Source organism: Ictidomys tridecemlineatus, chromosome 7 (assembly GCF_052094955.1).
Source record: "Ictidomys tridecemlineatus isolate mIctTri1 chromosome 7, mIctTri1.hap1, whole genome shotgun sequence".
Classification (NCBI taxonomy): Eukaryota; Metazoa; Chordata; class Mammalia; order Rodentia; family Sciuridae; genus Ictidomys; species Ictidomys tridecemlineatus.
The window spans coordinates 190111031-190138543 of record NC_135483.1 but is presented as its reverse complement, the minus strand read 5'-3'; the positions used below and the strand labels follow the sequence as shown (position 1 = coordinate 190138543).

Below are 27513 nucleotides of genomic sequence, written 5' to 3'. Positions count from 1 at the left end.
GTTTGTACAAATGAGTTTATTTTACATTTTACATGATCTGCATATTTTAATATATAGCATACATTATGTTTATATAAAATATATTAAATCATTCTGAGAGGTATAATCTACTGTACTATTTTCTGTAATGCAACAGGGCCAATTAAATTAACAAGTCTTTATCTTCATCTTCATAATGTTCAGGATTAGGCACTTTCAAAAACACTAGACAGAACTAGGGGTGTAGCTCAGTTTAGAATGTTTGCTTAGCATGCATGACCCTGGGTTTGATCCCAGGACTACCAATCAAAAAAAAAACTAGACAAAATAAACTCATTAGCAGACTGTGGACCCAAATATGTGCATGAAGATAGTTAGAACTTTAAAAGAAATTTTTACTTTAGTGTGGCTGTGTGCAGTGGCAGAACCCTGTAATTCCAGCATCTCTAGAGACTGAGGCAGGAGGATCACAAGTTCAAACCCAGCCTCAGCAACTTATCAAGAAAGCAAGAAACTGTCTCAAAATAAAAATGGCTGGGGATGTCACTCAGTGGTAGAGCAACCTGGGTTCAATCCTAAGTTCCAAAAAAAACAAAAGAAAAAGTTTTTTAAACTTTAGTTTGGGCTAGAAGGGGAAGCTCCTTAGAGCCTAAAAAGTTTTTAATTTGGAATATTCCCATCTGAATATAGAGTTTCATAACCATATAGAATAAGTAATAACAATCATAAATGAACCATCTGTTCTGAACATTGAGTATGAATTACTATTTGAGCAAGAAATTGTAGAACACAAGTCAAGCATTTGACTTTAGAGACATTAGAAATTACCACAAAATTGGAGAAAAAAAAAAAGTTAAGAATTAGAGCATCAGAGTAAAGGAGGCCATGAGGAGGTGATTCATAGAAAGCCGTGCCGTGCCTTCAGGTGGATTCCTGAATCTCCACACAGTGTTGTAAATGCATGGCCGGGTGGGTCCACCTGGGCTGGCAGGGTCAGGAGGGACTGAGTGGGCTGAAGGGTGACAGGGAGTCCTTTTCAGCATGGTCTGCACTGGGGTGTCCTCAGGATCGCAGGCCATAGGTACCCTGTGTGAAGCACAAGAGTTCTGAGAACCTCTTTCCTGGGCCCCCTTTAGATCTGGCATCAAAACCACAGTGGTATAAAGAGGCCAAACAAATGGCATAAATGAGGCAGGAGCGGGAGGTCAGCAGGTGTGAGACCAGAGGGAAGAGTGGAGACTTCTGCCACCTGGACGGTGTGTGACCCAGCGGGGGTCGGGAGACAGGGCACATGCTCCAGCCGATCTCAGCTGTGAGGGAAGGTAGTATGTGTTGCCACTGGATTTTTTTTTTTTTTACAAATTCTCATAATTTTAGATGTTAGCAACCAATTTCAAGTATTTCAAACCTCATTTGGGATCAAAACGCATCTACAGGCTGGATATCACCCCTCTTCCTCTAGTTAAGGATGTCTGTTGCAGTTTATTCGTCTCTTTATGTCAGGTCTGTCCACCTTAAAAACCTAGAGCGTTGTGCACTTGGATGAGATAGAGTTCTATCCGTCTCTGCGTGCTAGGAGGACTTTGTATGTAAAGCTGTGTTTTGATGCTCTTATTTAACAACTCTAGTAGTGTTTCATTCTTTGTCTTCACATGAGGATGCACTAAGAAAGCATGAATATGAAGTGCCACTAGTCAATTCCCTTCCCAACCCTCTGTGACAGGACCTTTCATCGGCTTGTTCATTAACACCTGTGGGTGCCGCCGGACTGCCATCATCGGTGGGCTGCTGAACTCCCTGGGGTGGGTGCTGAGCGCCTATGCTACAAACGTGCATTGTCTTTTTTTTACCTTCGGAGTGGCAGCTGGTAAGCATATTTTGTTTTTGTTTTTAATTTGATTTAAATGTTTTACTAGGCATTTTGGCAATGGATTTAATTGTGGAGAAAAGAGAACCATTAAAACATTCTGTTCTGTCTTCTCCGCCGCACCCCACCCTACGCTCCAGGAAACCATTTTTCATGTAGGATGATAAATGCACCATAAGTGTGGGAAACCAACCTAACAACTGTCCTGGCCTCCCTAATAGAATCAGATCAAGTTTCCAATAGGAGGTTCTAAATGTTAGCCCTTTCTAATGTGAAAAACAGGAAACGGAGGGTAGCAATGCAGGCTTAGATAAATAGACAAATGTTAAGGAAATTAATAACCTTCTTTCATCTAATAACTGTAGAATCAAGCATGAATCAGAATGATCCTTTACTCTCTCAGCCCTGTTCAAATTAATGAAATAGCATAAAATCCACACGTATGTAGGGTTTAAGAAGCAAGCTAGAGCACCGTGAGGCTGTCGTTACCCAGGGAGCAGGTGAAATTGATTGCTGGGCAATGCGGTTTGCATATCCGCTCTGCAAAATGTATTCCCAGCCGTAATTTCCTTATCCACAGGTAGTGGGATTCTCAGGATGAGTAGCCACTTCCTTGCGCAGCTGTGAACCTGGTCCAGCCTGACATTTTGAGTCCAGAGCAAAAGTGCTCCTAATAAATGACACATTGCATGAGAGAGAAAAGTTCCAGTTTGGAGTGCTGACCTTTTTTTAACCACTTCCCTGTGTGACTTTGATCCAGTTACTTAACCTACTTATATACTTCAGTTTCCTTATTTGCAGAGTAGGGAGATGAAGAGCGCTTGGATCACATGGTTATGGAAAGGAGTGGATGAGATAATTTGTATGAAGCCCTTAGCACAATGCTTGACACATAAGAAAGGGCTCCGCAGATGTTAGCTAATATCTAAGTATGTACTTTAAGTGTAATATAAATATTCTATTATAAGTTAAGTATATGCCTTGTGAGGCAGGGGGGTGAACACAAAAACCTATTGTTTCCATGAATGGCCAAGTTATTTCTCTAAAATTTACTTCTACACACAAAAAAAAAAAAAAAAACACACACACACACAAACACACACACCACTTTTGTATCCTTGGAAGCATAGTTTGAAAACCATTGATGTGAAAGACCTGATAACAATTCTTGGTGGTGCACACCTGTAATCCCAGCGGCTTAGGAGGCTGAGGCAGGAGGATGACAAGTTCAAGGCCAGCTTCAGCAACTTAGTGAGGCCCTACGCAACTTAGCAAGACCCTGTCTCAAAATAAAGGGTGGAGGATGTGGTTCCATGGTTAAGGCCTCTGGGATCAATCCCTGGTACAAAAACATCAGCAGAACTTAAGATGTTTTCCATGGGTGGTTTAGAAATTCTTTCCCATAATAGCCCAATGAAAAAGAGCCAGCCGGCACTGAGAATTTTTTGGTTCTAGATAAGGAGATTCAATGCTCCTTTTACTGAGAGGAAAGAGAGCCCCACTGGGGTCTCTGGGAGGACTCTGGGAGGACTCACAGGACCCCACATGAACTTGATGTGGTGGTGTTTGGTTGGATGGTCTCTGACTTTGTCTTCAAAGCTGGGGCTTGAGGTTTATTCATCATTTAGAGATTTCAATGGTCAGACTGTGTTTAAAATGGGATTTTATTCATTACTGTTAATGGCTTACTGATCCTCAAGTAACATTATTGCACATTCATTCATTCATTATTCATTTATCTGCTGAACACCTATTTATGGAGCAAGGAAGTAGCTGTTTTTGTTTTGTTTTGAACTGTAGGGATTGAACCCAAGGGTACAGCCCTTTTTATTTTTATTTTGACCCAGTCTCACTGAGTTGCGAGGCTGGCCCCGGACCTGCGATCCCCCTGCCCCAGCCTGCAGAGCGGGGATTGCGGGTGTGCACTGCCGGGTCGGCTAGCGGGGATCTTTAAATGCTGACCTTCTGGCTCTGGTCCCTGGGGCCACTCGGTGTGCTTTTCCTCCCTCTCGCCCACAGGCCTTGGCAGTGGGATGGCCTACCTCCCAGCAGTGGTCATGGTGGGAAGGTATTTTCAGAAGAGACGAGCCCTGGCCCAGGGCCTCAGCACCACAGGGACAGGATTTGGCACATTCCTGATGACGGTGTTGCTGAAGTACCTGTGTGCTGAGTATGGATGGCGGAACGCCATGTTCATCCAGGGTGCCGTGTCCTTAAACCTGTGTGTGTGTGGTGCGCTCATGAGGCCCCTCTCTCCCGGGAAAGACACAAACCTGCCAGAGGGGAAAGGCCCCCGGGTCCTGCCAGCTTGCTCCGTGGAGTCCGTGAAGTCAGCTGGGCCGCCGGGCAGAGTGGAAGACAAGGATGGTGGGCCCGGGAACGAGGAGACCCTCAGTGACCTTCAAGCCCAGGAGTGCCCAGGTCAGGCCCGGCACAGGAAGAACATGTGTGCCCTCCGGGTTCTGAAGACCGTGAGCCAGCTCACCATGAGAGTCCGCAAGGGCTTCAGGGACTGGTACTCGGGCTACTTTGGGGCGTCGTCACTCTTTACTAATCGAATGTTTGTCGCCTTTGTTTTCTGGGCTTTGTTTGCCTACAGCAGCTTTGTCATTCCTTTTATCCACCTGCCAGAAATAGTCAATTTGTATAATTTATCGGAGCAAAACGATGTTTTCCCTCTGACTTCGATCATAGCCATAGTCCACATCTTTGGGAAAGTGGTCCTGGGCGCCGTGGCCGACCTGCCCTGCATCAGCGTCTGGAACGTCTTCCTACTGGCCAACTTCACCCTCGTCCTTAGCATTTTCATTCTGCCATCCATGCACACGTACGCCGGCCTGGCTGTCATCTGCGCTCTGATCGGGTTTTCCAGCGGTTATTTCTCCCTAATGCCCGTGGTGACCGAGGACCTGGTCGGCATCGAGCACCTGGCCAACGCCTACGGCATCATCATCTGTGCTAACGGCATCTCCGCCTTGCTGGGACCACCGTTTGCAGGTAAGCTCCCCGGCTCTAAGGCCTGTGTGCTTGCAGGCAGGCAGGTGGGTTCCACTGGTGATAAAGCCCGAGATGGAGTTGGAAGGAAGTTCCCGTGGGTACAGCCCACTCCCTGTATCTTCCCATTCTTGCCTCCTGACTGAATTTGAGCAAGTTAAAGGCCACTCTTCCAGGCAGAATGGAGACGAACTTCTGATCCTTAGCTGTGTGATGGGTCAGCCAGGCCAGGAGAGCCAGGAAATAAAGGTGACAGGGGATACAGCAGGGTCCCTGTGTCCTCTGAAGAGGGCCTCTGCTAGGGCCCAGCAGTGCTGAGAGAGCTGTGGGTGTAGCTCAGGGGAAGAGTGCTTGCCCAGCGTGATCCAGGCCCTGGATCAGACCCCAGCTCTGCCAAAATAAATTGATTAATTAAATAGATAAAGACAAACACTGAAAATTATTGCCAGATCTTACATTGTTACTGGTCCCCCCTTCCCCTCCCCCCTGCCCCCGGGAGGAGCTGGGAGTCTGGACTCTCAGTTGGCATTTCTAGATTTCCAAAACACCAAGTAGATCCATGGGTTGGATCTGTCCACGGTTAGTTCCCAACTCTATGAAGTGCCATAAACACAGTGGTTTCAAATGATTTGGATTCGTCGTCTTACTGTTGGGGAGGTCAGAGACCAAAGTGGGTCTCTTGGGCTAAAATCGGGGTGCAGGCAGAGCTGTGTTCCCTTGGGGGCTCTGGCCCTTGCCAGCGTCTAGAGGCCACCTGCCTTCCGTGGCTTGTGGACCCTGTTTCGTCTTCTAAGCCAGCAGCGTACCGTCTTTCCATCTCTCCCTCTGATTCTGAGGACCTGCCTCCTCCTTTCACCTGTGAGGCTGGGACTCCAGGCGCCTACCTGGGTGATCCGGGTAACGGCCCCCCTCAGCTTACTCCTGTGGTAAACGTGAGCTCCAAGGCCCACGGGCGTCTATGGGGGTGGGTGCTCCCTTCCCGCCACAGTGGACCCCATCTGGTAGCATCTCTCCCACACACTCACTTCATCTCATCAGCGATCGCGCTCCTTGCTCTGGCCACACCAGAGGAGCCCTGAGGCTCACCACACTGAGGAGCCTGTGTCCGGACCAGAACCCCCTGAGTCTGTTGTGCGAGCAGGGCTTGGGCTTGTGGAGATGGCAGTCAAGCTTGGGCGGGTGGTCAGTCTCCCAGACTCCAGGTGCTGGGCAGAGGTGACAAGGTCCATCCTCTGACAAGAACAGGAGGCAGAAGTGCAGACTGGTGGGACCAGACCTCGACACGAAGGTGCTGCTGTGAAGTGGTGGGTGGCCAGCTGGGCTGGGGTTGTGAGAGCTGCCGGAGGCTCAGGGCAGGGTCCCAGGCTGACCTGAAAGCATCCCTGCTTGGTGCCCCTCTCCTAGCCACCCTCCTGTCCAGCCTCTCCAGGCTCTTTATTCTCATATCCTCTGGCAGAAACACCTCCTCCCAGTGTCTGGGGAAACCCCCTGGGTGCAGGACAAGGCCCTCCCTTCCCCGTCCCAGCCTTTCCAGTCACCTCCTCTCTTTGCCCCCCGACCCCCGGATGGCAGAATGCTTGGGCCAATAAAGTCGCCCTTGGAGTTGGGGTCTGAGGACTTGGGCTCACAGAGCTGACAGTACTGGCAGCTGGGTGGCTGAGGACAGAAGGCCCAAGAATCACTTCAGGAAAACCATAGACTACAGGGCTCCTCCAGGATCGGGAGCTCCTGTTCCCTGTCTATGCACAGAGGTGCAGATGTAGCATATTTAGGTGACAGTGAACAACTGCAGCAGTGCAACAAGTTATTCCGGCAGCCAAAAGGTCTAAAATTGCTCATGATTTTACCATGCAGAATTCTCTATCAATCAGTTAGGAATGTATTGTTACAACCCCCTATAGTTTAAACAGAGATTTAATTGGATTCCATAACCAGAAATAGAGAGTCCAGGTGAGATGATGTCCCTGCAGTCTTCTTGGCCTTTTCCTCATGCTAGTTGCCTCATGATCACACAATAGTTTCTGTAACTCCTGCCACTACATCATCATTTGTAACAGAGAGGGGAAAGGAGGAGAGCAGGCTCAGTCCTAGCAGAATTTTACTTACATCTGGTTGGCTAGAACTGCAGGGAGCTGGAAATTGAAGTATTTCACTTTTCAGAAATCTGTTCAAGAGCAAAAAGAAAATAATTGGAATTGGAGGTTGGATCATTCAACCAGGGGCACCTACAGGAATGTTAAATATCCACTGAGGGACGTTCATGGTAACTGCTCTACTCTCGAGCCTTCAGATGTATCTTATATGGAAGTGGAAACTGCTGTTGGTGGTTCTTTGCATGATGCAGGGGTACTTTCCGTTTCTACTGGTCAGTCTGGGTTTATTTTTGTACCCTCACACGTCAACAGCAGCACCACAACAAAGCATGAGGTGCACCATAATTCATGATCAATGCTGAGGCACGGAAGCTTGCTGGCATGCTTTCCTTATCCAGTTCCATGTTCGCATCCCCAAGGGCCACCTTCTGTGGACAAGAAAGGAGTTGCAAGCAGAGGACAGGGAGTTCTGCCCAACCCCCAGTCATCAGGCCTTATCTCGTCCTCCTTCCAGTTCCTCCCCAGCAGCAGATTCTGTAGCAGAATATGTTCCGTTCTGCCACGTGATTCCACCACGCATGATATTCATGGTTGAGAACCCCCAGGAGAGCTCAGCAGATTGTCAGGCCGGGGCTCCAGAGCCAGTGTTCTGATGGGCTCTCTAGGCCAGCAACACCTCCTTCTCAGATTTGTGGGTTTCCTCTCCTCCCACTGAATCCATGCACTACCTACTGGTGAATGGCATTCGCTGGCCACTGCGCTGTGTTTAATTCATTGGCTTTTCAGGCCAAGAAGCCGACGTTGCAATGAGACACCAACCCAGCATTTATGCACCGTAGGGTCGGGGTGACTGGCGACATGAGTGACTAAATAACCACATTAGATTCTTGCTAGAACTTCAAAATGGGCCAGAAATTGCTGCTTAGCTGGGTTTGCTGCAAGGAAAATTACTTGTTCACACATTATTCTTTTCTTTTTTTTTTTTTTTAAATGGGTTCAGAAATAAGTGTTTCCCACTTCCTGGAGAATTTTCTACTGGCATTAAAAATTCTGGTATAATCTAGTACCATGTTAGACAATCACCATTTTCACTTAAGAAAAGAATGTACAGTCTAAGATACTGCACAGACATTTCAACCGTGCCATTAGGCAACGACAGCTTCTTGATCTAATTCATGTTATCATATTGCTGAACATTCGCTTCATCTCCTTTGAGGTGTGATGTTAGCAGATACTTTCTAGATGTTTCTAGCATATACAGTCAAGCAAAACTCAGCCCACCACCTTTGGCTGAACAAAGGTCTATACATATCTTCTCCCTGCAGTCGTTAATAACTCAATGATCATTTGCAATATTTTACACCATAGCTGGGAACATTTTTTGATAAGAAAAACAGCTATAGCTTCTCCTCTGAAAAGTGAATGACGTTTATCAAGGAACCAGATTTTATCTTGAAGCTGTTGATTTGAATTAATGGTCAGATAAGGATTGCCAGAATCCCAAGTTCAAACCAAGGAACTGAGATATGACCTCTGAAGAGATGGTGGAGGATGAATGAGGCCAACAGCTGGCCACATCTTCTCCAGGAATGAGTGTCCACGTGTGCTGGGGGCAAAAGCTCATGATAAGTACTGTTTTGCATCTGACTGAGTTTGAGTTCAAAATTAGCAGAAATATTAAAGTGTTATTTAGAAATAAATCCTAAGGGAAGATTGGAGAAAACCTATGGGATTAATTGAACATAAAATTGAGGACTATTCCAACAATTTGCACCATGTTACATTGTTTGGTAAAATTGGGTGCACCTTAAAAAACCTGACAGTTTTAATACTTGGGGCATGCAAAGATGCTTTCTCAAACACTAACAGTTTGAGGGGACAAATGTAAGATTTAAAAAAATAATAATAATTCAACTTGAGGCTATAGCATTATGTAATATAATTAACAGACATTTTCTATATTCTGTAGAAAAAAAAAGATGAGGGATGGGCAAAGGGAATGGGATCCTAGTATATTTTCAGAGTAGTGGTGTTTATGCAAATCTTCTGCTCTCCACCACTGAAGGGTCACATGTACAGATAAGGAGCCAAGAGAAATTCATTGGCAACTCCACAAAATTCAGGTGGTTGTTGCTGACGAGTAAGCACAGGGCAGCAGGGTGGAGAGGGAGACGGGGCCACATCTCAGAACCCTGGAGCTTATGATCAACCATTCAAACAACAAAGGTGATGAACAGCCTGAAATAAGAACAAATTCATTTTCCAACCAGGTGGGATTTTGTCCTATTTCTGAAGTTCATGGTAGCAGCAGTCAGAGTTCAAATTGTTTCAGCTGTCAGTATTTGTCACTTGGAAATATCATTTCCATATTCCATCACTTGACCATAGGAAAAGCAAGGACTTAACTACTCAGACAACAAGGCCGGCTTTCATCGGGGATGAGTAGACTATGAGACCCTCAGATTTTGACTTTTTCGGGGAGGTGCTGGGGACCAAACCCAGGGCTTTGTGCATGCAAAGCATGTGCTCTACCTCCCAGCTACATCGGCAACCTGAGTTTCCTAGATTGTAGATTGCAGGTAGTCCTATCATATCCTCTCCTTGTAGACACAGACCCCTCTGCCTCACATGCAGGTGACCCACTCATTTCACCATATTCTCAGTTGTCCCCCGTTGCCAACTGGTAACGATGGAGCAGAAGTTGTGTGTGTTTTTATGCTAATGTCTATATGCCTTTCAGACTCAATTCTGAAGCTGAATCATTATTTTTGGATTATGTGTTTAATCTTTTTTGTTCTTCTTGTCTCAGATTGCAGATTAAGGAAAGATGACAAGGTATTTTACCAAGCCACATCTGAAGAATGTGATATTTTTTTCTTTCCTATTTTTATATCAAATAACAAATTAAACAACTTGATGAGCTTTTAAAATATATCCAGAATTCATAGTATTTATCTCAAGAAAAGAAAGATTGTGTATTTTTAATGGCATTGTTTGCTTTTCTTTATGATGCCTTGACTGACACCTGTAAGCAGATAATCAAGGCTTATTAATTATTTACTTGATACAATAAACAGATACAGGTAACTATCAAACGTCCGAGGGACTGGTTTATACTATATTGCTTTTGTGTGGTTGATTGTTGGTGGGTGAAGGTTACGTTGCACTTATGTATACATTTGCCAATTAGATGCTTTTTAAAGGTATTTTTGAAAAGCATCCAAGCGTATGTTCAGTCATTAAATCATTTATGGGGCTGGGAGTGTGGCTCAGTGGTACAGCCCTTGCCTGGCATGCATGAGGCCCTGGGTTCCAACCCCAGCACTGAAAAAAAAAATCTTTATCTTTTTTTTTTTTTTAAGTTTTTGCTAACCAATACAATTACCAAAATGGAAAAAGTGAGTAATCAAAATTTGTGCTTTACCACAAGTAAAATTTATGGTGTAGCTAAGTCTTAGTTTGCATAGTTGGCTTTGTGAGATCAGTGGCTTGAGACTGACTCTCAGTGGCTTTAATCACTTAAGTAAAAAAATATATATTTCACGGTTTCCAAGACACATTTCTTTTTCACATTTTAGCATCTCTGAAATTAGAATGTATTTTAAAAGTCCTAAGAAAGCATTGAGCCATATTTGAATTGACAAGTATCTTTCTTCCTGAGAATGAAATAACGGTATATCAATATCTTAGAATCCAAGAAATTCATAGTAATAATATATAGTAGTAGCAGCTTAATAAGATTATTATATGAATATGTGAGTTTGTAATATTGTTAGTATTCAAAAAGGACTGATACTTTAGTCAACAGCTAAAGATGTATCTGGCAATTCCAGGTTTTAAATCTTTAAATATTAAAGTTTAATAGTTGAGGAAAGGTTGATCAATGGGTGCTAAGTTGGAGTTAGGAGCAAGAAGCTCTGCTTTTCTCTTGCACAGTGGGATGCTACAGGTAACAATGGTGTAGTGTACATTTTGAAAAGCTAGAAGAAAGGATTTTGAAAGTTTTCACCACAAAGAAACAATAAATGTTGAGGAGAGATACATTTATCCATATTTAAACATTACACAATGTTTATATTATCAAAACATTACATGGTGCCCCATTTATAGGTAAATTTGTATGTATATGTTAAAAGAATTTAAAAATATAACTAAAATTTTGTAGCTGTAAATGTGAGTTTTGTAAAACCCGGAAATGTTGATTCTTTCTGGAACAGGTGTTCATTCATCTTCACATACTTCAGAATGAATGAAAGTTCAAATGTCTTCTCTTCTGCCTCTTCTGATATGCCCTAGACACTTCTTCCAAAGAGTGTTGAGAGTTTTATAGTTTGTACTTGTGAAGAAGAAAATCATTAGATTCACTATTGTTTGTTTGTTTATTCTAATTTGCTATATGTGACAGCAGAATGCATTTCAATTCATATTACACATATAGAGCACAATTTTTCATGTCTCTGCTTGTACACAAAGTAAAGTCACACCATTCGTGTCTTCGTACATGTCCTTGGGGTAATGATGTCCGTCTTATTCTGTCTTTCCTACCTCCATGCTCCCTCCTTTGCTTTTTCTGCATCTATTGAGATGATCATATGATTCTTATGTTTAAGTCTATTGATGTGATGAATTACATTTATTGATTTCTGTACGTTGAACCAACCTTTTATCCCTGGGATGAACCTCACTTGATCATGGTGCACTATTTTTTTGACACGTTTTTAGATTCAATTTGCCAGAATTTTGTTGAGAATTTTTCCATATATGTTCATTAGAGATATTGGTCTGAAGTTTTCTTTCTTTGATGTATCTTTGTCTGGTTTTGGAATCAGGGTGATATTGACCTCATATAATGAGTTTGGAAGTGCTCCCTCTTTTTCTATTTCACAAAATAATTTGAGGAGAATTGATATTAGTTCTTCTTTAAAGGTCTTGTGGAACTCAGCTGTGTATCTATCCAGTCCTGGGCTTTTCTTGGTTGGTAGGCTACCGATGGTGTCGTCTATTTCACTGCTTGAAATTGATCTGTTTAAATTGTGTATATCATCCTGATTCAGTTTGGGCAAATCACATGACTCTAGAAATTTGTCAGTGCCTTCAATATTTTTTTATTTTATTGGAGTACAAATTTTCAAAATAATTTCTAATTATCTTCTGTGTTTCTATAGTGTCCATCGTGACATTTCCTTTTTCATCACAGATGTTAGTAATTTGAGTTTTCTCTCTCCTTCTCTTCATTAACATGGCTAAGCATTTGTCAATCTCATTTATTTCTTCAAAGAAACAACTTTTTGTTTTCTCAATTTTCTCAATCATTTCTTTTGTTTCAATTTTACTGAAACATATGCTAGGCATTTTCATTATAATTGGCCTTGGGGTGGATCTGTTGTGATTTTGTACTTTTGGTGTCCTATAAGCCTCTTGTATGTGATTCTCTGATTCATTCTTCATATTTGGAAAATTTTCTGCTATTATTTCACTGAATAGATTATTCATTCCTTTGGTTTACAAACTATGCCTTCCTCTATCCCAATAATTCTTAAATTTGGTCTTTTTAGGCTTCCCATTATTAATGAATGTTCTGCTCATGGTTTTTTACCATCTTCACCGTGTGGTCAACATTCTTTTCAAGATTATATATTTTGTCTTTATTGTCTGGTCCTGTCTTCCAAGTGATCTAATCCATTGGTGATGATTTGTATTGAGCTTTTAATTTGATTTATTGTTTCTTTCATTTCAAGGATTTCTTTTTTTTTTTTCCAGAACCTCTATCGCCCTATTGAAGTAATGTTTTGCTTCCTGTATTTGCTTATGTAGCTCTTTATCGAAATGATCTTTTGCTGTCTGTATTTGCTCTCTTATATCATCCTTTAATTCACAGAACATTTTAATTATGTACATCGTGACCTCCTTCTCTGTCATTTCTTCTATTGTACTGGCCATGGATTCTAATAATGCAGTATCTTGATTTGTTTGGGGCACTTTCTTCCCTTGTTTTTTCATGTTGTTTGTGTTTTTCCTTCTAGCACTGTGGAGCTGAGGTGTTACCGTTTTTTACCCTATAGGCTTATAGTGCCCCTGCAGAGTTCCAGTATCTCTCCTTTGAGGGAGAGAACAATGTAAACAGATCTCAGTACAAACAATATACACCCTTAATCCAAATAGCTGCTATTAAGACATTTACGGTTTTGGCACAATATACAGAAATGGTTCAATTATTATCTACAATATAAATAGTAGGTTTGCAAAATGGTCTACAGTTTCTGAGGGTGGACAAAGAACCAGGAGTGAAGTGTAGGATGAGATGTTGCGTGGGTAGGAGGTGAGGATATGGAGTCATTAGATCTTAGGAACCTGTGAAAGAGGGAGCTAAAGAAGTTGGTTAGTAGCAGGAAAAGAGAGAGGAAGTGATTTGGGGGAGACAAGAAGTGGGAAAGCAATAGAGTATATAAAACAAACACACATAAATATTAAGAAAAATTTTAAAATGTTAAAATAGGAGATGAAAGAATGTACAACACAACTGTAATATACTATTCAGACGACCCAGTCCTCAGTACCCTAATTCATGCAAAGTCTTTAGTTTCACAAATGTTGGGGATGTGAAGGTGGGAGAATAGAGTGGGGAAGGAAAAAAACTTGAAGGAAGATTCAAGGATTGTTTCTGTTGGAGGCCAGTATCTTTCCTGCTTCCCTTCTCATCCAATAGGGGAGGTTGTCTGATGTTTGCTGGTATCTGCACCCTCATCCTGGTGAAGGTTATCAGGGTAGAGATCTGGTCTTGGGTGTGGGGCTCCTGGAAGTGAGGTATAGCACCTGCCTGTCCCCAATGAGAGACTGCACCCCAAGCATCTCCTTTGGGGCCCACTCGTGAGATGTGGGTGCCTGGTCTTATCTCCTTATATCGCCTGTAGACCTTATAATTCCTGGTCTCTAATTTAGTTTCTAAACTGTATCTCACCCACCCACTCCCTTTCGACTTCCCAGTCAGGAACCTTCTCTCCCAAGGTCTTGTGGGCTGCACTCTGGGGGCTGTGCACCTGTCTCGGAGAGCTGTTTTGTATTGGGCAGTCACTGTGCCGGGTAGCAGCTGCCGGGGACAGAGGGCAGTTGGGGTCTCTCGGTATCTGCCCAGCTGATGTACCAAGCTGGGAGTTGCACCAACTAAAGATGGCAATGAAGGTGACCCAGGGTGGAGGTGGCTGCTTGCAGCAATGGGGTGTGGGGTCAGGTGGGGCTGGGAGGCAGCGCTGGGCGATGTGTTCAGAGATGTGGCTCTGTGGTGTGCAGTGTTATGGCTGAGGGCTGTCTCCAGACCCTGTGTGGTGTCCCAGGTGCAGGCAGGCTACCATGTGTAGGTTTTATGGCAGTGGCTGCAGAGTTGACCCCAGATGGAGGCAACTGGGGGAGCCTCACTTTGGTAGATAGATGTCCTGTGTGGGAGCAGCTGTCGGGGGTCCTCTGATCACTCACAGAGAAACATTAGTCCCACTACTTGAATCCCAGGTCATGGACTGATACAGTATGCAGCCTCCCTCTAGCTCGCCATCTTGGATCAAAATGTTTCTAGATTCACTTTTAACCCTTGGCTTTGGCCAGGCTGCAGATTCACCTGAGGGCATCGAGCCAGGGGGTTGTCCTCAGGGGCCAGCAGCCACAAGTCCCCAAGTGATTCAACCAATAAGCCCAGCCATCCGCAGGCACTGGAAAGACTGACTTGTATAGAGAGCTCTTAAAAATGGCTCAGTGAGGGCTGAGGGTGGGTAGCCTAGCAGCGGAGCACTTACCTAGCTCCAAAAATAATGATGATGATGATGATAATTAATAATAATAGCAATTAATCAATCCCTATATTTATTGCAGTGGCAATAAATAAGTGCCTGTTTTATGTACTTGAGTTTTTATTCTATCAACTGTGTTATACTGAATATGATCTTTTCTTGTTTTGTAGGGTGGATCTTCGACATCACACAAAAATATGATTTTTCCTTCTATATATGTGGTTTGCTTTACATGGTAGGAATACTCTTCTTACTCATCCAACCATGTATTCAAATTATAGAACAATCCAGAAGAAAATACATAGATGGTGCACATGCTTAGTGTCACGTGATTCAAGTCGGATTTCATTTGTGGTACTCATGCCTACCTCGCTTGGTTGCTGTGAGGAGCCTGTGAGGAGCTGTGACAGCGGGGAAGAGCTTTGTAAATGCCATTGTCATTACTTTTTTCCAGTAGCACTGCCTCTGCTTCCAGGCATTGCTGGAGGGTATTAAGGACTACATATGTTTAAAGAAGATGGTGTTTACAGCTTATTGAATAATAGGTACAAATGCCCTCATAAAAACTACTCTCTCTTCTCATTCATTGGGACTAGGATTTTAGATACGAAGACAGGGAATAAGAGCTTTTCGACTCATCTACTTCTTTGCAAGGTGTAACTGAAGCATCCGTATGCCTCCAGAAAGTGTGTGGATAGGTGGGTCTCAAGCCCAAGAATACGACTGGATTCAGAAATTAATTATAGGAAGTTATTGATCTACCAGTAGAATACAAAGACAGGCTCCAATACAGTTTAGTACACGGTTTATATTTTTAAGAATGAATTCTACAGCAAGGAAGTACAATTTATAAATCTTCCCATAAGAGGCAGCATTGGCCATCAATTCTAATTCAGTTATTCAGTATTAAAAGACGGTTCGGTGATGAGCTGAATCCTAAGGCCGAACCTCAACAAGCAGATACGGTGAATGATTTCCTTAGCAGAAGCTGCATTTGTGCACACAACCATTGAATCAAGGGCTATGATTCAAGCACTTTTATTCATATCACTGGGCTGTCAGATTATGAGCATGACCTGTGGCCTTGAACACTTTTTTTCTGAGTTTCTCCTGCCCAACAAATAGAATAGAGAACTAATTGCTGATTAACATAAAAACTCGGTGATTTGATCACTTGTAAAGCATGCTGCTGAATCCAAAACACCAGCCTGTCAAGTTGTGAGGGAGATGAATAGAACACCCTTGGTCTAGATGATTGTGCACCTGACGCTGGAGTGGTGGTGACAAGTGGCCGTCCCCGGTGCCTCTCACTGATCTGTAGATCATTCACTTGCCTGAACTGGGCACAGTTTTAAAAATAGTTCTCTTCATTGATTTCATACACAACACGACTGTGTATGAATAATGCCCTCCTTTATCTGAGATGTCTATTTTTCTAAGCCAAACATTTTTCAGACTGCAGAATGTTTCTTCCGAGAATCATTTTGAAATTTCTGGCTGCCTTACTTGTTTACACATACCTTAAAACTATGGAAATTTCTACTTCTGTGGCTGGGGTGTACCTTATGGGCAGAGCGCTTGCCTAGTAAGTACAAGGCCTTGGGTTTGATCCCCAGCACTGCAAAACATAAATAAATAAATTTCTACTCGCAATTTTCTCATCACACAAAAACAGTCCTTTAATATCATTGGCAGTGTCTTGGGTCATATTTTTCTAAAATGAATACAGCCCATTTTCAATTATCCTTGGTGATTAGAAACAGGAATGCGACTACAGTTTGGAATCACCGAATGCTACCCCATGCCTGATTAGCCAGCAGTTGTGTTGTGCTCTACCAACCCTCCAAGCTGTTAAGTGATTAAATGGACAAGTTTCCATTGGTTTCATCTCCATTATTTCCTACTCCAATGTCTAGCAGGAGGCGTATGTACTGAAAGTACCGCCAAAATAACAGGGATAACAAAAGGCAGCTAATAGGAGAAGCAAAAGCATGGCTGACTGACACACTTGATATCCCCTCTAGTGATCTGAGAATGGCATGGGAATTACCATAGTTAACAATTTGCATGCCATCCTTCTTTGGCTTAGCACCACCACCCATTTGTTATTACAGCTTTGGCTGCTGTTACAGAAGCCCATCCTCTCTGTTTTGATCTGGTAATCATAAAAGCTGAGGCAATGCTATATATGTACATGTGTATTTACCCTAAAATTAGGATAACTAGATTGAAAAACATGCTGTGTGTTTAAAACCACATTACTTGCATTTTTCTGACAACACTAAATAACAAGAGGCAGTGTTAAATCTTCTGAATGGTGCTATAGCCCACAAGTCCAGATGTTCACACTTCGAGTGGTGCACTCTAAGTTGTGAACTTTTTAATCCAGTGACCCAGCTGCAATTACTCCAAGTTAGACCTGCTCACATTCGGTTTGCACACTCATTGGTTAACTGACTGTATTCATGGAAGTGGTGACTCTTACCAAAGCAGCAGATGTTCCCGTGTTACAAAACTGGAGAAAGACCTGCTTGCAATATTCATGTTGATATCAGAATATTAATCAAGAATTACAGCAAATCTCTCCTACTGATATTACTCTACACAGTTCTTTGAAGACACTTTGAAGGGTTAATTGTATATTTATTTCATGTGCTTTATAGTTTTCCCCTTACATGCCCACGTGACTTTCATTTACATGTAACTAAATAAAATTTGTCCTCATTAAAGGTGGTTGGTGAGTTTTCATGTAAAATCTCTGTTCTTTTGTTCTCGATGGGAACCTTCCTAAAGTGAAGCTGAGGACTAATTATCTGTTTGGCTCTTTCACCTGCAACTGTGCTTCTCCAGACCTGGTCACAGAACCTCTGGAAGGAATCACCTGGGGTGTTGCTGGGTGCAATCTGTTTATATGTAAGTTTAAAAAATTAAATTTAACTTTTAAAAAACAGAAAAATAAGTAAAATAGATAATGTTAAGCAAGTTCCAGCAAGTTTGAAAGAATAAAAACTTAGGTTCATGCAAAGACTTATTAAAAAGTATCTTTGTTCAAATGGTAAATTTAAAACACAGCTATTTCATTTCTGAAATTTTTATCTCTTACATATGAACAGACAGGAATGAAGATAATTTGCCTTATTTCTTTTAAATAAAAAATTGGAAACAATTTACATGTTCACAAATAGGAAACAAAATATAGTGCTTAGTAAAATTTTGCAATTATTTGACAAAAAAAAGAAAGACCAGTCTATATGTGGAATTGGGAAGCAGTCTTCAAGATATCCTTGTTAAAATAAAAAAAAAAGAAAGAAAAATAGAGCAATATGCCTTTTGGTATTATTTATTTGTTTGTTTATTTTGCAGTACTAGGGGTTGAACCCAGGGACTCATGATCATAAGGACTACATATGTTTAAGGAAGATGGTGCTTACAGCTTATTAAATAATAGGTACAAATGCCCTCATAAAAACTACTCTCTCTCCTCATTCACTGGGACTAGGATTTTAGATACAGAGACAGCCTGAGCAATATGTTTAGTATGTTTCCAATTCCAAATCCAACTAGGGATTGAACCCAGGGGTGCTCTGCCACTGAACTACATCCCCAGCCTTCTTATATTTTATTTTGAGAGGGTCTCACTAAGTCATTGAGGCTGGCCTCAAACTTGTAATCCTCCTGTCTCAGCTTCCCGAGTTGATGGATTTATAGGCCTGTGCCACCCCATCCAGCTCCAATTATAGTTTTATTAGCAACAAAAAGATCATTCATACACACATAGGTTTATATACATGTAGAGCATTTCTTGACGGAGGGGACATGAAAACTAGTAGTGGTTGGCTCTAGGAAAGAAAATTTGGAGGCTGAGTGGGTTTTTTTTTCTTATGCACATAATGTCTTTTCAATCTAAAACTTGTATCCAAAATAATTTTAAATGCAGATTTGGGGTCCTACTTAAAACCAAGAGGATTGGAAACTTACTGAGTGGGACCAATAAATCTGCTGTTTGGATAAGTTTATCAGCCAATTCTTAGCACACACTGAAACTGGAAGCCCACCCTTTTAGTCAGCTTCGGGTGGCTCTGATCAAAAGTCCGGATAAGAACTACTTAGAGGAGAAAGAGCTTTTTGTTATAGTTGTTTGTTCGTTTGTTTGTTTTAAGGAAAAGTTTATTTTGGCTGACAGCTTTAGAGGTCCATGGGCAGCTGACTCTGTAGCTCTGGCCCCAAGTGAGGCAGGACGCCATGGTGGACGGCCGTAGAGAGGAAGGCAGCGACCAGGAGGCAGAGACTCCGTCACCAAGGACAAAATGTAGATCCCAAGCACAGCCCCAGTGACCTGCTTCCTCCAGCCACAGCCTGCCTGCCTACAGTCAGCACCCAGATTAGTCCAAATCAGTGGGTCAATTCACTGATTAGGTTATAATTCTTGTAATCTAATCATTCACCTCAGAACATTGCTGCCTTGTCTCACACATGAGCTTTTGGGGGACATTTTGGTTTTAAATATTTGTCCTGACTCTCATTTCCTGTTATGCAGCATTCTGGCCAACTGCTATCCGTGGAGCACTTTTATTCTACTACAATGGCTCTCAGCTCTGTCCTTTTCCAAATCAGAAAGCGTAAGCTGGGCTCTTATAGGCACAAAGAAGGTTGATGCGTAGTCCCCACCCTCAACAATCGGCCTGCCCGAGTAAGCTGCTACCACCGCCCACCAAGAGTGTCCCTGATCCCAGAGCTGAGGGAGATGTGTCTTGTAACCTGTTCCAGTGAAACTGTCACTGGTGATATACAAGATGAAGAGAAAGAAAAAAAAAATTGAAGAACTATCACCAGGAACGACCACTTGTCAAAGAACAGACTTGGTCAGAAGTCTCCCTAACACTTAAAAACCAACAGGGAGGTGGCCCCCGCACCCCTGTAATCCCAGCATCTCAGGAGGTGAGACAGGAAGCAACCAGACTCAGCCACCCAGCAAGATCCTGTCTATAAATAAAATGGGCTGCAGATGTGGCCCAGTGGTTAAGTGCCCCTGGGTTCAATCCCTGGTACAAAAATAAATAAATAAATAAACAAACAAACCAACAGAGGTAGAGATGGAGGTGTAGCTCAGGGGTCAAGTGCTGGTTTAGATTATGTGAAGCCCCAGGTTCAATCCAGCAAAATAAATAAATAAATAATAACCAAAAAATAATGCGGGCTTTGTTTCTGTGGGTTATATCAGCAATACTTAGCATACTAGAAATCAAAATTAATTTTTAAAATATGGATTGCTTTATTTTAAAATAACAATAATGAACTGGGCCTGGTGACACATGCCTGTAATCCCAGTGATTTCAGAGGCTGAGGCAGGAGATAGCAAGTTCAAAGCCAGCCTCAACAATTTAGCGAGGCTCTGAGCAACTAGTGAGAACTTGTCTCAAAATAAAAAAAAATTTAAAAAGGACTGGAGATGTAGTTCAGTGTTAAAGCACCCCTGAGATAATCCCCAGGACCAATACCAAAAACAAATAACAAACAAACAACAAGAAATATGCCAATATAGATAAGTGTGGGGTTTTTAAAGAAAAGCAGTCATGAGACCAAGTTGAAAGCCAATTTGCTTTTTTCATAGAACACCATGTTTACATGTGGCAGACACATTATTGAAGATGAGGCTGTCTTTTCAAACCCAGGGCCTTTAATAATAACATTTTATGAAAAATAACTATATTTTCAAAAAAGTAAGAATAGTGCCACAGTCTGGCTGGGCACAAATCACGAGCCACTGAAGCAGGAACAAACTTTATTTCCGAACTCCCGCAATCACCACGCATGTGGCCTTCTCTCTGGACACACCACACACCAACCGGAAATCCCTCCTCCGGCACTTCCCCAACCAATGGGAACGCTCCGGGAATCCCCACGAGAACTCCAAAGTAGCAGGCCTTGGCGGACAGCAGGGGTCTAATATACACAGCTTAACATAACCATTATCATCTCAATGGCTTGCTGGCATCACCTCTCAACCACTTAGTTCTGGCAAAAATGCCATGCATCATTCATACTCGGCTATGGCTCTCAGCAGAATAGTAGCATTGTTTTACCTTTAAATGTTTTATTGTTGTTGTTGATATCTGGTTTAAGAAAAAACAGGTGGATTCTCATAATTGCTTCTGCAAACATGTCTTTGATAACATGCCGACTCGATGATTGGTATTTTTAAAAATCAGTGGAATCTAAAACAATATAAATGAATTTTTTTGTACAATGTTATATTACAATCCATTGAATTAGGTTACACTTTAGATGGGTCTTTACCTTATTTATAATTTTGTAACTGAACGCTTTGGTCATTTGGAAAATACTGGTCTACTTAGTTTTGTAAATCTTCCAAGTGTTCTCATATGAGATTTTAAAATCTCATTGCTACTCTGTGTGTATAAATCACATAGTTATTCTATTTATATGAGATATTCATATTAGGCAAATTCACACAGACAGTAGATTAGCGGTTGCCACAGGATAGGGAGAAGTAGGAGCTGGGAAGTGCTGATAATGGTCTCCTTTTGGGGTACTGAAAACGTTCTGGAACTACAGAAAGGTGATAGTGACATAACTTTGTGAATATGTAAAAACCACTTTAAAAGGGTAAATTTTAGAGGATGTGAATTATGTGTCAGTTTTTAAAATTGCATATGTTAACACTTGCCACCAACCTCATTAGAAATGTAAAGTATTGAAAATACTGGAAAGTAGCAAGCTCATGGAGGTTGACGAAAAGTTCTCCAAAATTCTGTGTTTACTTTGGAAAGCCTGAATATTATTATCCTTGGCAAACAAATGTTTTTCTTGAAGAGACAGCCTCCTCTTCAATAATGTGTCTGCCATATGTAAACATGGTGTTCCTTGAAAAAAGCAGATTGGCTTTCAACTTAGTCTCATGACTGCTTTTCTTAAAAACAACCGTTACATTTGAATCTGCGGCAGACATGCTTTGTGTTTCCCTTGCCATTCACACTATTACAAAGACGTGGGCTCAAGGATGAAGATTTAGTGATTTTGGCTCTTTCATCAAAGATATCCATAAGTGAATCTGGCTATGATTAGCCAGCAGTTGCTTTGCGGTGACGAATACCATGACACTAGTGCCTTTTGGTGACACTGCTTTGACTCGAACTCAGGCACTAGCACTTTTACCCACTGTTTTTGCACCATCGGGGTGAACATCAACAGTTGCTCCAGAATCAGCCACAAGGAATAAAGTTAGTCAGCACTCACTCCGAATGTTCCTGCACCACTGTATTTATCCCCATAAAATGAATACATATAAATGCATATAAAAGACTTTGATCTGAGGCTGCTGGGACCAGATGAACACAAGGAACACAGCAAGTCTATCGATTTGTCCTGTGTAAGGCAACAGAATAGTCCTGCAGTTCAGCCTCCATGTTCACAGCTGAATCTTTAACTTGACAAGCTACTGCGCCATTAGAAAGTGGCACTGCAGTGCTTTTCTTTTGCTGACTTTCCATCCAGCAGGCATTCAGCAACGTCAGCTGTGCCAGCTTGAGAGCTGCGCCCCGAGCTCTTCAGTGCAGTAGCTAACCCTGGGCAGTACTTCAATGGCTCTTTCATTTCTGCTTTGAAAAACTGTTAATGATCAATTTTTGGTTTTTAACAAACTCATCACATCTACATTTAAAATATGCAATTCCTTTTTTTCCTTAAACCCTGAACCCCTCAAAATGATATCACAATTTAAAAAGTTTCAAAAAGGTGAAATTTTTACATCATAAAGCCAAGAAAAAATACCTTTTGAATCATATTTATACTTTTTAGTATGCTTCTTTTCTCTAAATGAAGTTGAAAACTCTAATATATCAATTTCATCTTTTTCAGCATCTTTAGTCCTAGATAGTGCAGCTGTGGGCTAAAAGAGTATCTAATCACCATTTATAAAGCTGTGATCCACCTGGCCCAGTGTCATATGCCTGTACTCCCAGAGACTCGGGAGGCTGAAGCAGGAAGATCACAAGTTCAAGGTCAGCCTAGGACACTTAGCAAGACCCCCCATCCTGAAATAAAAATAAATAGGCCTGGGGATATAACTGAGTGGTAAAGTACCTCTGGGTTCAATCCCTAGTACCAAAAACAAAACAAAAACAACCTATATATGATCCATTCTTAAGCATAATAAAAGTGAATACATTTTAAAATATTGAATTCTAAAATAAGGTTGTAGCATGGTTTAAAACTATCTTGCAAACTAATACAACAGTATGTCTACCTCTTGTATTTCTATATAGGAAAACTTAAGGATACCAAAATTGATTGGGTGATAATGTAGTCACATGAGTTACAGTAGGTGTCACAAAGGTAACTAGCAAAAGCACAACAGAAGTTCTAAGAACAAATTGAGCCTCTGAAAATTCAGTGTGTCACAGGGCATTGTGCTGCAGCCCTGGAATCACAGCAGCTTGGGAAGTTGAAGCAGGAGGATCATAAGTTCCAGGCGAACCTTGGCAACTTAGCAAGATCCTGTCTCAAAATAAAGAGTAAAAAGGTCTGGGGATGTAGATCAGTAATAGAGTGCCCTTGGGTTTGATCCCCAGTGCCACAAACAACAACAACAACAACAACAACAAAACCTCAGCCTAACTAAATCTATTACCTTAGAAAATTGTAGAAAACATAAAAAAAAATATATGCATACACTGAAGAAGGTCCCCGAAAACAGGTATCTGGGCCCTCTTCTTCCATGGCACCCCAAGCACACAGCACAGTGCCCCAGAGCACAGGGCAGACGTTGAAGACACCTGGTGAAAGCCCCTAGGAGGGACCGCAGCTCCCGAGGGGTGCGCATGGGAAGCGGCAGCACCCTGTGCTCTGCTGCAGACTCCTAGTGGCTTTGTGTTCACCAAGGACCCTCCAGAGCCATGTCTGGGAGCAAGTAAAGGAACGTCTGCAGCACATTTAGGCGTGGGAACAGAGAAGATTCCTTCAGAGCTGAAAGAAAAGGAGCAGAGGGTCTGGAAATAAGGAGGAGAACCAAGGTGTTAAGGGACTGTGAATTGGCCTGGGTTCTGGTGACAGCCCAGAGCCTGGCAAAGGGACTAAGACAGCATTTGAAGATCAATTAGCAATGAGAGCTGAGAAGGGTACCAGATGGAAACTCTCAGGGGCCTGGAAGGGAGTAGCTTCCGAAGACTGCAGACAGAGGGTTAGGAATGGCAGGAGGCAGGGAGGCCGAGGACTAAGCAGCCCTGGGAAATTCACCGTTAGGAGTTCAGCGGCAAAGACCAGTGCAACACTGAGGAGCACAGAAGGAACAGGGGAAGATTCCTTCAAGGGAAGACCTGTATTTTTAAGAAAAGAAAGGAAAGAATTAGTGGAGAGAGAGCTGGAAGGTGGAGAACAGGAAGGAGACCAGGACCCCCCGAAGAAGATGGGGAGAGGTCAGCACTGGGGAAAGGAGACTCTTCCCTCTGGAGGCAGAAGAAAGCAGAGGCAGGTCAGAGGCCAGAAAGAAGGAAGGTGTGGAGTCCACACTGAGAAGCTTAGTCTCTGCAAAATGGGAGATAAGATTGGAAGATTTACAGTGAGCAGTACAGGAAACAGATAATAGAACGTGATCAAGGCAAAGGCGGGAAGTCAGTAAGGCCAGTGTGGTCCACTAGTGGGCCGAGCCAGCATGTATTAGGACACTGTCCACCACGTTCTGCAGTCTGACTGTAGGGAAGAGAAACGGGCTAGCCACTTAGGTGGAGATGCTGAAGGACTCAGGGCATTTCAGGTGTTATGGATGCTACTAAGGGTTTAGGCCCTGCAGTTCAGACAGCAGACAATCGAGTACTGCCAGCAAGGGATAGAGGCTGGATGGGAAGAGACAGGTGGTAGGAGGCCCCGAATAGTGCTGGGTGTTAGTCAACTTTTTGTTGCCATGACACAATACCTGAGAAAATCAATTCAAAGAAAGATAGGTTTGTTTTAGCTCATGGTTTCAGAGGTTCCCATGCGCGGCTCCTTGGCCCTTTGTCAAGGCACAACTTCATGGCAGGAGTCTGTGGCGGAGCAGAGCTGCTCTCCTCTTGACAACCAGGAAGTGGAGGAGAAGAAGCAGGAGGGTTCCAACCACCCCATCAAGGACACGCCCTTAGGGACCTCTCTTCCTTCCACTGGGCCCTACCTCCTAATGTTCCCATCACCTCCTAACAGCAACCGGCCGGTTTACACGTGAGATTTCGGGGAATTCCCAGATCCAAACTGTACCCCGCAGAGGACAGATTCTCCAAAACTTGGAAGACTCAAGGCTTATAAATGGAAGGTAGGGAGGCTTCCTTCAAGAAAGAAGGGAGATGTCAGAGAGGTGATGGTCTTGGGGAGGAGCAGGTGTCCGGTGGTCATGGCAAGGAGAAGAGAGGGCCGAGTGTGGAAAGTGCAGTGAGCCAGTCAACTCCTTCACTCCATCGAGAACAGTGCGTGAGGGGCGAAGAGTTTACTCCTGTTTTTTAAGATGAAACTTAAGACACTGTATAGAGAAACAGGCAATAATTTAGTTTATCAAAAACTTGGAGGGGACTGGGAGTGTGGGTGAGTGGTAGAGCACTTGCCTAGCATCATGCAGGAGCTCTGAGTTCAATTCCCAGCACCACAAACAGAACAAACAAAGGCTCGAACATTCTCTGGGCAACCAACCAGAATGGTCTCGCATGGTGCTCTAGGCCCTCCCACTTGTAATTTCAAATGAGACCTGATCCCGTCAGCTTCCAAGTTCCGTGGGCCAAATGTGGCGTTGGCTCTGGTGGAAGAGGTGGTATATACATGTGTGGTTAAGAACATAGATTTTTTTTTTTTTGAATTTTTAATATTTATTTTTTAGTTCTCGGCAGACACAACATCTTTGTTGGTATGTGGTGCTGAGGATCGAACCCGGGCCGCACGCATGCCAGGCGAGCGCGCTACCGCTTGAGCCACATCCCCAGCCCCAAGAACATAGATTTTTAATGGGTTAATATTGGGACTGCAGCTTTATGAAACTTTGGGATCTCTGAGAACACTTATAGGCTATATGGTCTTACATCATGACTGCCTAACTCTGCTACCAGTGTGAAGGTGGTACACATATTGCATTCCAAGAAAACTTTATTTATAAGATATGGGGCTGGTCAGATTATACCATGCCAAAGTGTGTAAACTGTTGAGAAAAATGAGACAATAATATTGTTTGACTTTCAGGACTAATTTAAGAATTAAACCAGCTATTCCCATAATAAACAATACATGGAAAGTGTTATTTTCATTTCTAAGGTTTATCCCAACACAGTCTGTGACCATGGATGGATCTATGGCTCCAAAACTTTTTGAATGGCAGAACAGATTCCCCAATTGAAAATAATTTTCTTGAGTGAAAAACTATATTTGAGAGAACATAAGCAGGAAACAGGGAGTCTTCCATAGCTGCCCACCCTGAGGCCTCCAAGTAGCAAGGGCAAATTATTGCTGCCCCAGTGTGCAGATGATTGCATTTCAAAGGAAAATAAATGTGAAGCTAAGGTGCCTGTTTTACTTTGTAACATGACTTAATACTGTTGTGGTTTTAACTGCAGGTACAATTGATCTATGGCCTGGTGACACTTAGTTCATGTAATGCTTTGTAAAGCCTAAGGACATTCATTTCAACTTGAAACCAACTATTCAGTATTGAAGAGCTTGAGCCAGGCACAGGATGGTCTCCTGTCATCTCAGTTACTTGGGAGGCTGAGGCAGGAGGACTGCTTGAAAGCCCAGGGGTCCAAAGCCAGCCTGGGCAACATGGTGAGAGTCTCTCTCTCAGAAAAAAAAAAAAAAAACCAGGGAAGCGGGAGTGGGGTGGGGATATGGCTCAGTGGCAGAGCACTTGCACAACTCAGGTGAGGCCCTGGGTTCAATCAAAAAGTTTGGATCATCTTTCACAGTCTGATGTCTTAACTGGATATAAAAGCTGTCATACTCAAACTCCCAGCAATGGAGCTCATGTTTTCAGAAGGATTGCTTATATTATTCTTTAGCATCTTATGAGCCATTCTGGAGAAAGAAATGAGGACCTATGGCCATCATGTACATGAAACCCACAAAACAATGGCAAATGACACCTATTGCACTGTCAATCTCCTCCGTTACCACCCCTTCCCTGAATGATCATCTCAGCCTAAATTCTTGGGCCTACACAGTAAACAAAACAAAACAACAACAACAACAAAAAAAAAAACTTTTGGGTTCTATATTACTGAGATGTAATGCATGTACTATGCCAGTCTGAAAAACATGGTAGAAGTTGACATTATGTAAAACACATTTTTCAGTTTATAAATTGAATATGCACATTTGCTCTGTTAATAACCTGTTGAGCTAGGGATGTAGCTCAGTGGTAGAGTACTTGCCTAGAAAGCAAGAGCCCCAGGTTTTGATCCCCAGCAATACATTAAATAGAACTAACTAGACAAATTCTTATAAAACTAACAATATAAATCATCAGAAAATATCAGCATTTTATTTTTATGATTACAATGGCAAAAGATAACAGAGAAGAAACACATTTGACTGAAAAGATGAGAAAGGGAAAGATGAGAAAATGCTGCATCATTTCACTCTGAAGTGCGGTGTCACCTACAAGCAGGTATTCATCTATGTGAAAGCTGTTAACAGAGCCAGGTCTAGACCATTGCTGCCTATAACTGACGGATGGGTTTGCAGGCGAGACTCAGAGGGAAGGCCTCGGGGGAGAAAAGGCACAGCATCCAGCACTAGGATGTTAGGCTGAAGACCATACTGTCCATGTGCTGGC

The 27513-nt window shown here is 42.6% G+C and overlaps 1 protein-coding gene across 4 annotated transcripts in view; it reads left to right on the top strand.

The window, feature by feature from the left end:
• Slc16a14 (solute carrier family 16 member 14) overlaps nt 1-17440 on the top strand; it is a 30017-nt gene extending 12577 nt beyond the window's left edge. For 3 of the 4 annotated variants that reach the window (XM_078018168.1, XM_078018166.1, XM_021727097.3), the window contains 3 exons: nt 1703-1846; nt 3866-4843; nt 14882-17440. In XM_078018168.1, the coding sequence (XP_077874294.1) occupies nt 1703-1846; nt 3866-4843; nt 14882-15033 (1274 nt within the window). In that variant the 3' untranslated portion in view covers nt 15034-17440. The remainder of the gene's footprint in view (nt 1-1702; nt 1847-3865; nt 4844-14881) is intronic. The other variant, XM_040267991.2, reaches the window with a different exon arrangement.
• The last annotated feature ends 10073 nt before the right edge of the window (nt 17441-27513 follow it).